Here is a 12,859-nt window from a genome sequence, read left to right as displayed (position 1 = left end):
GTTCACCATTATTTGGATTTGGATTTTACAGATGTATGAAGGGTGACCATACAATCTTTTAAAGAAGTGTACTTCATCAGGTATGTTGATTTTTTTTTCTTTTTAGAGCAGCTTTTCACCTCACAAGACATTAATTGCTGGACTGGAGGGGTGTGGATTACTTGTGGATTATTGTGATGTTTTTATCAATTGTTTGGACTCTCGTTCTGACGGCACCCATTCACTGCAGAGGAGCCATTGGTGAACAAGTGCACTGAAAATAATGACTTTGAGGTATGGTAAAATCTATTACATTAATTCATGTAATTTATACATGGTAAAATCAAGTTTAAGTTGGAACTATAATATCTTAAGTAAAATTTACACAATTTATTCATGTAACGACTTAACTGAGAAGAAAGAGTAAATTTTATCATATATTTACAAATACTATTTAATGTTTTATAGTCACAGCACATTCACCTAAAAATACTAAGTAAATTTTAATCTGAAAAGCAAAATGCGTTTGAATCCGCGCGCGGTTGAGATCCAGCTTGTTCAGTTGTGGCAGAGACGGTCGCTTGGGATGTCGCTTTTACATGGCTGACTTATTTTCGGTAAGTTTTGACTTTTCTATTTTAGATTTGTGATAACTATGTGTTCATTTTGATGGTTTGATTATTGCCTAGACGTTACGGTTTAAAATTAAATGAACGTGAGTTTTAATCACGTTAGCTAAAGCGCCGCCATTATCCACTTCTATAAAGTTGAGACTGGTGGTTAGTCAAAAATAGAGGGGATTAAATGTAGTTAGCCGCGTTCTTGTAGAAAAAGTCACCCAGTCTGGTTAACTTCAGAGTAATTTAATGTTAGCTGGCCGTGATTAAGCTCAAACGGTCATGTTATGGTCTGTAAGGAAATCGATGTAACGTTAACGTGCTGGCTGCCTGTGTGTGTATCCGAATGTTAGCCTTATTTAAAAGCGTCTAGTCATTTTTATATCCACTGAAAATTTCGCAGCAAGTAATTTATCAAAGCTAGTCTGCACCAAAGAAGGAAAGTTTGGAAAAATGCAGTATCAGATGGCAGGTGAACTTGGATACCAACTCCTACTGCTTGTAATGCACACAGTACTGACACATTATCAATCTGTTCACAGAACCAAAGCATTGAGATGAGACATGAAACTGTCATCCGCAGCCTTATCCTGTACCTCGGCGAGAAAGAAGAAGAGCTATTTGAACATTGTCCGGTAAAGCATGATTTTCTTTTTGTGTCATAAAAATCATTTTTAAGTGCAAGTGAAAGACACAAACATGAAGATTTTCCACTCAGCAATGGTCCAAATTATGTGCAGTCACAACTTAAACGTAGTCTGGATATTACAAAGTCATAGGGTTTCCTGGCACTGTAAAGGTGCAGAGGCACACAATGTATGGTTTCGAACAACATTCATTTTATGGGTACAATCTGTGAATTGCAGCTGTCTTGTGCAATGTTCTACTCATTTTCTTACTAACGTTGACTCACTGTAAAACACATTATACTGAATTTAACATAATGTGAGTTATGTTTAGTCATTTTTAGCAAGCATGTTCGTTCTGCACTGATAATGAATCTCTTTTGTATTTGTTTCTCAATAGAATTGTGTTCTTTCTTTTTTATAAACTGTATGCAGGAGGACACTCGCAGTGATGCCGCCGAACATATCCTTAAGATACTGGTTGTCCATGGTGCTGATCGAGAGGATCCAGTCGATGTGTCCATCCTTTTGGAAGGCAGGGAAATGTTTCCAGGATGTGGCAGTACTGCTAAAGCTTGCACACTGCTGATGGGGCTTATTTATGCCCTCAACCTGGCATACCCCCCAACACTGCGCTACACCTTTGAGGTGTTCCAGAAACTTTTCCTGGACCTGGATGGTGTTAAGATGACCCCAAAAGTGCAATCTTTAAAGTTGAAGTTGCTCTCCTAAATGCTGTCGACATGGCACGTGCTGTACAATCGAGGCTGTTGGTAACTTGCATCCAACTTACATCTCCATCTCAACGATTGTAACAACAAAATTGAAAAGATAGATTCGGTTCTATTGGACCCAACGTTCATGTGCAGGAGAGCTTGTCTTTATGGATATTTCACTGTCAAACACAGACTTGGACCTGCCTTAAGTTTTGTTTCCCCAAAAGACTGTTTAATGTGGTTAAATTTGGTCACGACTACTTGTTAGATATATTGTTGCATTTGTTGTTGACTATGTATTTTGCTGGTGTAAGATATAAAAAAAGGGCACTGTGGAATAAAGATTGTGTCAGTATGAATATAAATATCCATTTCAGAACACTTGACCACATTAATATGCAAGTCACTAGATAAAAAAGTAGTTGACTTTAGTGATGTTGTCTTGCTCACACTCCTGTCGAGAAATGCCAAGAATTAACACCTGATCTTTCTGTTAATGTTTATTAGAGGCAAAGGCCAAAGGAAGAACTATCCAGAACTGTTGACTTAACTTTTGAAATGTTTTAATGTGTTACGGTTTTAAGAGCACTTAGTGTCGGTTTGAATGCTGTTATTGCATTGTTTCAGTGAATTGTAAGATTCCAATTGGGTATTTGAAAAATATAATTCCATATCTGTGTTGGATGGAGTAGAATGGATTTTCCTTTTCTTTAGGGGAAATTGTTTTTTTGTTTTGATTTTACAGAACAGCAGATGCACATTAAGGAAAAGTGACCATTCGGTTTCAACTGGACTATGCATGTGCTCGTCATTAAATGTTAGTTATGCCACTGTTGGCTGCTGAGGTTTAGTCGAACCGTACAAGGTAATTCTACAGTTATTGCAAATTATCAGAGAGGTTACTGAATGTACCTTAACTACTAATCAGTCGATGTGAAGATTACTGATTTAATGGTTCATTATGAATGTTGACATAATAAACTGTTCAACTTTATTGTATTTAATTGTGATTTGTGATAAAAGTATTTGATGCAGAGAAAATTATTACATTTATTTGGTAACATTTAAAAAAAGCAACATTTACATAATAATAGTGAGTAATATAAATTCATTAAACTAAGTAATTCAAAATGTGAAATAGACAGACATTATAAAATCTACTTAATTACTTCATAACAGTAAATATTACAGATTTATAACATTTACTTGATATTTTCACAACAGTGATGTTCCTTTTAAAATTCAATTTACTTAATTACTTTTAATAAATACAACCTGCTAAGTTAAATATAATTAAGTAACATTTACTTAATGTCTTCACAAATGTTACATTTAGAGTTAAGTACATTTTACTTGATACTGGCAAGTAAGTTGTACTTGATATCCCAGCAGTAAAATTTACTTAGAAAAATTGAGTGCAAATTGTTACAATGATTTTATCAAGTAAATCCTACAAGTTGTTTTTATCAGTGTGATGTAATGCTACATTTCTCCAAATCTGATAAAGAAACAAATTCCTTAACATTGTGGATGACCTGAGGGTGAGTCAATTTTTATTTTTGGGGTAAAATTATTCCTTTAAGGACAGATTTTTCTTCATAAAAATAATGATAAAACCATGTAGAGACAAGAACATTATAAATTCTTGAGGTGGGCTCTTGTGGCTTGGGCCAAAGCATCCACCCACAGCACCACATAGCAGTCTATTACAATGACTCAGAGCACCTTAGATACGGCTCTGCATCACCATGGCAACCTCCCACAACTCCCTAGCATCATGACAGCGAGTTTTGCACAAGCAAACGGCACGCGCAAAAAATTACCAACATGTGAACTGTGCCTGACATGACATTGGATGCTACTTCATTCGCTCGAAGTCGTTAAGATAAGTGGTTTCTAATCCATTAATCCTTCAGCATCACGACCTGAGCCTGTGTTCATTACTTACAGCCTGTGAAAGTTGGTCCTGAGTGTTTCCAGAGCAGGATATTTTCGACACTGACTGACAGTGTTTGTCTGAACCGAAATGTCACAGAATGTCTCAGATTCTGGCAAATGTCAGCACAATGAACCGCTTTGGCCCGGAGTACAGTATGCCTGACATTTCTTGCACCAAAGAAACTGCTGCGCAGCTAAAAGTGCTAAAATTACACCCAACTTTTCCTTGATGGCGAAGTTATCTGTCTTATTCATGCAGCAGTTTCCAAGACAACCTTTGAAAGCGGAGGACGATATGCATTACTGGTTTATCAAGGACTCTAAATATAGTTCCTATTGTGTTTCATATCTCTTTTAAAATCAAGACTCTTAGTTTCGCAGTCTTTCATGTTCTTTGTGATATCTGGTTGTTCATTATATCAGTGTGCACTCATTGTCTTGCGACGAGAAGCTCTTGAATAAGTTTCAGCTCAGCACCTGTACGTTTGCAATCTCTTAGGTCTCTTATCTACAGAAAGCCGCCCTCATTTTCACCCTCTTTTTGTTTTCTCCCTTCTCGTGGATTATTCTAATTGTTGAGATTTCAGCATACCTGAGATTGAGATAAATTTGGTGCTGTTTCAGATTCTAATGCCGAGCTGGAGAAAAATCCTGCTGATCCATTTTTAATGAGGATTCTCCTCGTAGACGCTCTGACCCAGTATCTGTTGTGCAGAGCAGGAGAGAGTCAGTCTGGAGGATAGCAGGTGGTAATGGAGAGTCCATTTAAAGCCCCCTGTGATGAATTAGCCTGCTGACACTAACTCACAACACACACATGTTCGTGCAAACACTCTCCGACATGCACACACAGTCACACACACTTCCTCTACCAGCCTCTCTAGCCTTAAGCCGCTTCCAAGAAAACCGCCCCAGGGGTGACATTGGTTTGATGCAGTAAACACATCTGAGAGAGAGTGTGTGTGTGTGGGTGTTCAGGTTAGCTGTGAAACCTTATGTTGAGCTTTCTTTGAGATTATTATAACATGCTCTGGTGTTAAAATGGATGAGTATTTTTAAATGATACATTCAAGCGAATGGTTCAGTGACTCACTCAGAAAGAATACTACCATACTATTTTTACTGTTTCTGCCACATTTTTATATGACACAAAGAGTAAGTGTAAGAGAAGCTGCTCTTCCGAATTCAAACAAATCAGTTGGGTTAATGACTCATTCATAAAGACAAACGCTTGTTTCTTTCCTTAAAGGTGCAATATTGGTTGAAAATCTCTTCACATCCCTATAGCAATCATTAGGTTAATATATATATATATATATTTGGAAGAGTGTAGGATCAAGAAATGTTTGTCCAATCAAAACGCTAGGTCCAAGCGTTTGAATTGTCTTTCCTATCTGCCTGTCAACATATGTATTAGCATATCTCTGCGCACCCTGTTCGTGCAAACAGGATACATCATCAGCACGTTCACGCTCGCTGTGCAGACAGAGCGAGAATGGCAGACAAACATCAACAAGCCCATCTTCCTTCCTGATATTGTAGTACTTTTACTAACTGTACTATAAAGTATTACCTGCACCTTTGGCTCAGAATGCATTCTGAAATTCTCACTGCATTTTGCTACAATTATCACGCGGTATTATGATGAAAAGGCAATCCCAAGTGTCCTTGCCTTAAGCCTAAATGCATTTAGAAAAACAGCATTGAAATTATATTTTGCAACAGTTTTTGCTTGGACATGCTAAGCATATCAAATCAATTTGGGTAATACATTTAAATTTTAATTTGCAACTTATAAAACCCTAAAATATGTTTTTAATTTGCATATTAAAACTAGTATAGGAAATGGCAAATGTAAATATAATAGAATTTTCATTTTGCGCATCTGGATGTATGGAAAGATGTATGGAGAGAAAAACAACAGTATTAAACAGCATAAAATAACTGATAATGCTAGCATTTTTTTTTAATACATTACTTTTGGAAGTCAAATCTGGCACTTTCTCCCCTTTCAGTATTGCCTCATAATTAAAATGAAATATATCAGAAACAACACAAAATGTTAAAATCAAACACTTTTTTTTATTCAGTGGTGGGAATGGGCTTACACGTACAAACTCGACATTTTCATAAGTATTCATAACACGTTTCTAATTACTGAAGCATTATTAGCGATTCAGAAAATCTGTTTAAATGTTCCTTTTTTGACCACAAACGCAATCAACGAGTAGGCCTAAAAAGACAAACGTTTTACCATCAATGACAAAGTCATTGATGGTAAAACGTCAAAATCTAATATTACACTTAGTTTACAAAAAGTTAAAAAAGTCTTCACATGTGCTTTACAAAATGGCTCGTTGGCTGGAAACAGCATTTGCATATCACGTGGCTCACAAGTTTTATGCTAGATTTACTTAATTTTAACGTTATTGTAATATTAGTTGACGTGATTTGTTTTTTCATTTTATTTATGCATATCCTTGTAACTTATATTTTTGCGTTACACACACTATATATGTTAAGTAGACAATGAAAAGTTATGAATACTACGTTTTTAGTGTTTAATATGTTTACTTTTATAAGTAATGGTTGTTCAGACAAAGACTCGTTTTTTTCAGTGTAGCCTATTGGAGTAATTTAATGTGGCCTCTGGTATTCTGCTCTTTGAGCGTGTGTGCGTTCAGGGGGCGTGGCTTTGGACGGCGATTGCAGGGAGGGTGGGACGTTCGCTTTCAGGCTAAAGTTAGCATTTTACGAGATCTCCTACTGCACCTTTAATGAATCGCTATTTTCGAATGAATCTTTTGTGAATGCGCAATGACTCACTCAGAAATGGTACTCAGTTACTTGTTTTGTTGATGAACGAGTTGAATGAATGCTTCAATGACTCACTCATAAACAAAGGCACTGATTTTGTTCTTTAATGAATCAGTGTGTTTGAATAAATCATAAAGACAGGCTGGATAAGGAGTATCCTGCTCCCATATTTATATTATTTCTGCTGTATCTTTATATGGCACAAGCAGTGTTTTTGAACGACTCATTTAAACGATTCGAGGATTTAATTGATTCACTCATAATGACAAGCATATGTTTCATTTCATAACGAATCAGTGTTTCAAATAAATCAGTTGTGAATGAACAATGATTCCCTCATATAGACAGTTACTTGTATTGTTGATGAATGACTTGATACTTTTGAATGAATGAGTTAGAGGAGTAATTCAATGACTCACTCATAAACATCAGCACTTGTTTAGTTGCTTAACAAATCAGTCAATGAATCTGTTGTGATTAAATCAATAATTCAATAATTGATTCATTAATTCTTAAAAGAATTAGAGACTTGCAAAAAGTCATATCAAGACTATATAGTCTATATAAACTATTAGTGAACTGTATAAACAAGGGGTGTCCAAACTCGGTCCTGGAGGGCCGGTGTCCTGCAGAGTTTAGCTCCAACCCTAATTAAACACACCTGAAGCACCTAATCAAGCTCTTACTAGGCATACTAGAAACTGCCATGCAGGTGTGTTGAGGCAAGTTGGAGCTAACCTCTGCAGGACACCGGCCCTCCAGGACCGAGTTTGGACAGCCCTGATCTAAACTATATTTAAAATCACTTTTTAAAAGAAAATAATTTTATTGCAGGATAGAATGGTGTGGTTCTTCAATAATCTCCTGACGGAAATTTAGGCTGTAGAGCAACAAACATAAATCACAGAATAGGAAATAGCAATAAATGCAGTTCAATACTGTGCCATAACAACAGATACACTAAAGATGAGAAAGAATATATATGTAAATAAATAATACTCTGTATAGATTGGCTTGTATAGAACTATTTTGATGCGATAAAGTAATAGAAAAACATATATTGCTGTAGACGTACTGACCATATAATTTTTTACAGAGTACTTTCAAATGTATATGTGTTACATTACATGTAAACACGCAGCCTCCTGTGGGATTTTGTTAGTTTTGTTTTGTTAGTTCGGACCTAAATTCTGATTATGTGAAGCCGTTTCATTGCACTGTTTTGGAATTATGTTTCTGGATGAAGCAGCACTCATCTCCCGCAAGGTCGATGTTGAACCAGCTCATCAAATCAGTCAGCCTTACACTTCTCTCTCAAATAACCGCTCCTGCTGGGTATCAGAGGCGATCAGAGGCCGTTCGCTTGGGTGATATCCAAGCAGTTCAGTCAAACAGAATTGAGAAGTCACATGCTTATCAAGCCTCAGATCGGAGGCCCTGGAGATCATCTGAGAGCCGGACCTCCTCCTCCTCCCAGAAGCGTGAAGCCTGCTGAGACGGGGAAACACGAGAGAGATGGAACACAATGCACCGGCCGAGAGCCCTCCACAGAGCGCTCATTGTTCCCACTGTATAAGCATTTGTGCCACAGAGACCCTTCTGAAGCTCTGGCCATGCCACGCCACTGCTTCGCGGGGGCGGTGTGTTCGTTTCTCTCTTTCTCTGTTGCTTTGTGATTTCCCCATCTCAGCTTTCACTAGCTTTCACAGAGAATCTAGGCTGCAGGGATGTCAGCTGGTGATCTGTGCACATATATCTCATACTCTGCAAAAATAAAATGTTCTTTATTGCCGTTGGTGGCTCTATGAAGAACCTTAAAAATCCATGGAATCTTTCAAAGTTCTTTATAGTGGAAAAAAGTTCTTTAGATTTTTAAATGTATAAAAAGTGGTTCTTTTTAGAACTGTTCACTGAAATATTCTTTGAGAAACCAAAATGTTTTTTTTAATGGCATTGTTGGAAAAAAAAACCTTTGGTGGCATTTTCAGAGGCAATCTGCTCAATGGGTGGATAAACAGAGGTGGCAAACATGCATCACTGTCGAAATCACATGCCAGGCGTGAAACAATACCCGCTCTGTGGCTCTTCGCACGAGTGGGATGTGCAAGACCACATCACCTCTTTCTCGAGACACACGGCACGTTTGGCAGCTGTATGAGCAAATACACAACAGCAGAAGAATGAGTATAGTTTACAATGTATAACTATATAACCTCTTTATAACATCCATAACTATAACTATATTTATCTATTAATTAATTAGTATAGTGTAATCCAAATTACATAATTAGATTCCAGAAGTACTTGTATTTAGGTTATATTACATTTTAAACTGTGCATGATCAGATCACATGATGGATTAAATGATGGCAGTAAATTATTCAGAATTTATTGATTCTCCCAAATTCTTCTTTTTTCTCTGCCCTAATCTGGGAAATAATGTTCTGTGATATTTAATGCACTTCATGTTGTCGAGAACAAAGAATGGAATATATTTTCTTTCTCTCTTTTTTTATAAATCAATATGATATACAGTAATCCCATCCATCTCATTTTTTTTTTTCCATGTATGATATTGTTTTGTGTAATCAAATGCAACAATAAAAAAAAAAAAATCCTTATGTTGTGAATCAGATTATCGTAAACACAAAACCGTGCACTTTTAACAGGTAGAAGCAGTAGGTCTGCACATCAGAAGAAAACAGACTGACATTGGGATGGTATTGAAGCGTGATCGCACGACCCCCAAACCTCCCATCAGTGGTGATTTTCTGCTCAGTTTGAAATGAGGAAGGAGGTTTCTGCGTTTACGTTAACGTGTTAAAGTGCTTTCTCCTGGAGTGAGGTTACAGGCCTCTCCTGGGCGTGTTCCAGCCATCGCTGTAATTGCTCACGAATGGAAATTTCCTGCTCGCCTCTCTGTTCTTCAGAAGGAGACAATCCATTCATTTTCTGCCATTGCCATAGTAACCGAAACATCTCCCCTTGACTTTGCCATCCCAGAGTTCCTTTCAAGTTGAAATGAAAGCCCTGTGTGCGCTCATCACATATATATAAAAGGCTACTTAGGTAAAGCCGGGGTGCCGCAATGCTGAAGTCGTCTTAGTGGTTAATAAGCTGAGTCTGGGTGCAGAGATGCTTGTTGCCGGGTGAACCAGAGAGAATATACGGTTGTCGCGGCGTGACAATATGACCAGTTCAGACAAGGACAGAGAAAATAAGTGAAAAGTAAACAAAAAAATGGGAAGTACAGCTAGAATGAAGATAAATAAACACAGAAAACAAGGGCTGCTGCTGAGGGAGGATGGGCTTGGTCGCCCACTGTGATGATTCATCAGGGCTTACAGAGAGTTGCTACTGGAAACACTGTGTGTGTGTAAGTGTGTGTGTGTGTGTGTGTAAGTGTGTGTGTGCGAGAGAGAGTCATTGTTTTGTTGCAAGGCATCAGACCCAAGTTATATTGACTGTAAAATATCTGAGTCATATTTCACCCTGAAGTCAAAAGAAAGACTGAAATGTTGTTTTGATTGGGGTAAATGAAGCCTGTAAAGATTTGTTTTTGTACTGTGACATTTTTGTGACTATTAAGCACATTTTTCCTGCAAAATCTCATTACAATATAATGCTCACAAAAAAAAGAAATCTCATTACTATAATGAAATCATTTAAATTGCAAAGTATATTTACATATCATATAATATCAGTATTTGTTGTAATGCCTCTCGTTATATATTACAGTATTTTTAATCAGAATTAAAATACTGCGATTAACCACTGAATTACAAAGGGATTTGCTTTCATCAGTCTGTAAAATGTCCAGATGAATTATTGTAATTTAATTTTAATAGTACTTTAATGGTCATGAAAATGTAATATTATTAATATTATATTGACATTTGAGTATATATTTTTTGTTTTTATATATTTAAACTATTATTTTTTTATGTATTATAATACATATTATTATTATTGTTGTTGTATTTCACTGTAGCGCTTGGGTTTAGAAAAGCACATTACAAATCAAATGCATTATTATTATTATTACAATGCAAAAACATTACTGTAATGCAAATAAAATAATTAAATAATTTAAACTGTTCAGTATTTACATAACATTGAAGTATTCATTGTACTGCTTTTAGTTTATGCATTACGGTATTTTTAATAAAAAGAATCACTATTGAATTGCAAAGAAATTCAGTTAAGTCATGTAAATATATTAGTTTCATTAATTAGTTGAAAATATATTAATAATTTTATGTTTTAACTTTTAACTATTATATTATTTAACTGTTTTAACTTTATTATTGATGCATGCATAGTATATATATATTTTTTTTTTCCTTTTGATTTTGAGTTGACATATGAATTGTGCATATTTTCACAAGATTCAGCCAAGATGAAATAACCCAGGAAGGTTTAGAGGGATGATCTCTCAAGTAAATACGGCTTTGAAAACCTTTTATTCTGTGGGAAATATCTCTCATGTCACCTCAATTCAGCTTTAAAAATCTATTTTCCTTTTCCATCGCTGTCGTTATGTGGAGAGAGAGGCCGTCTGAATTTGAAAGTCATAGAGAGCAGGAGAACATATGAGTCGAGTGAGTGTCTACATGCATATAAATCATCATACATCATCTGGCATAAAGCCTGTTTCTTTTATTAGTCTGATCCTATATGATCATCTCCATGCTCATCTCTGACACCTGCTACTCAGAAAGCGACGCTCAGCCACATTACAGTCAAAGTGCTGGGTTTATTATACTCCTGGAGATGTAATTTTGCGATAATATGAATCTGTGTCAGTGATCGAGTCGGTCTGGAGAAGCGGGTCAGTGACTGATGGTGTTTTGGCAGCTGGATTTATGACGTTAAACTCACATTGACTGACAGCACATTATCTCAGATTAGTGCTGCTCATTAATCAATTAGTTCCAATCAATTCTCTCCACAGCCACACATTTACATAATTTATGCATTGGTAGCTGCATATTCATAGTCTGTGATAATCTAAGATAATGAGAGCAGATTCGGTTGATAATGAAAGCAGATTTGGTTCATAATTAGCTTGAGTATTTCAGCAAGCAGTGGCATAATTATAGGAATTTTGGGATGAAAATTAAAAGAAAATTAGGTTGTTTTACCAATGAAAATAGTGAGGAATCTGATAAATGAGCATTGGTCAATGTTCGTGAGATATTATCCGTGTTTAAGGGATCCTTGCAGTGAATGGGTGCCGTCAGAATGGGAGTTCAAACGGTCAGTAATCCACACCACTCCAGTCCATCAATTAATGTCTTATAAAGCTAAAAACTATGTTTGTAAAAAACAAATCCATCTTTAAGATGTTTTTAACTTCAAACCTTTGCTTTGTGGTAATACTTTGCCTTCTATCCATATTGTTTTTTTCCAGTAAAAAAGTAATCTTGTCTGAATCAGGAGAGAAATATGCACAGATCAAGCTCTGTTTACAAGTTTTAAAAAAAAGTCTAAAACAGCTCTAAACAAAGATGTGCGTGGATTTTGATTTGAGAGACAACCGGAGATGGACTTTATCACTGGAGCAAAAGTTATTTATGGATTATGGTCTCGTATTTTGTCTAGAAGAGACAGATTAAAGTTAAAACTGGATTTTATTCTTACAAACATGAATTATTCACTTCACAAGATGTTAATTGATGGACTGGAGTGGTGTGGCTTATTGTGATGTTTTTATCAGCTGTTTGGACTCTCATTCTGATGGCACCCATTCACTGCAGAGGAGCCATTGGTGAGCAAGTAATGTACTGATACATTTCTCCAAATCTTATGAAAAAACAAACTCATCTACATCTTGGATGGTCTCGGGGTGAAGTTTTAATTTTTGGGTGAACGCTCTAAAACTTGCATCAAAACATATAATTTAGTGTTTGATTGACCACTGTCCACCTTCTGTCTGACCCTCCGGCTTTTTTGGTACTGTACCTTTAAGACATCTTTATGTAAATAATGAGTATCTCTGCATAGTACATCAAACTTAATAAAAAAGCAAGAAATCCTGTTTTTCATTGCATGACCCATTTAGAGATGTACACGTGCACATTGCAGTGGAGAGAACACTAGTGAACTAGTCAGAACTAGTATATGAGAGAGCAAGATGTTTTCATTTCCATCTGAATCTTTGCAG

The 12,859-nt window shown here is 36.2% G+C and overlaps 1 protein-coding gene across 1 annotated transcript; it reads left to right on the top strand.

Annotated features, from left to right (window-relative positions):
• The first annotated feature begins 553 nt into the window (after positions 1-553).
• On the top strand, positions 554-2,930 carry LOC306861386 (uncharacterized protein). Its single transcript, XM_079403611.1, has 3 exons — positions 554-596; positions 1,139-1,231; positions 1,658-2,930. Exons 1-3 carry the CDS (start codon positions 579-581, stop codon positions 1,952-1,954), a joined length of 408 nt encoding a protein of 135 aa, XP_079259737.1. The 5' UTR covers positions 554-578; the 3' UTR covers positions 1,955-2,930.
• Positions 2,931-12,859: the final 9,929 nt, after the last annotated feature.

Source organism: Barbus barbus (assembly GCF_936440315.1).
Source record: "Barbus barbus genome assembly, chromosome: 42".
Taxonomy (NCBI): Eukaryota; Metazoa; Chordata; class Actinopteri; order Cypriniformes; family Cyprinidae; genus Barbus; species Barbus barbus.
This window is presented reverse-complemented; position numbering and strand designations above follow the sequence as displayed.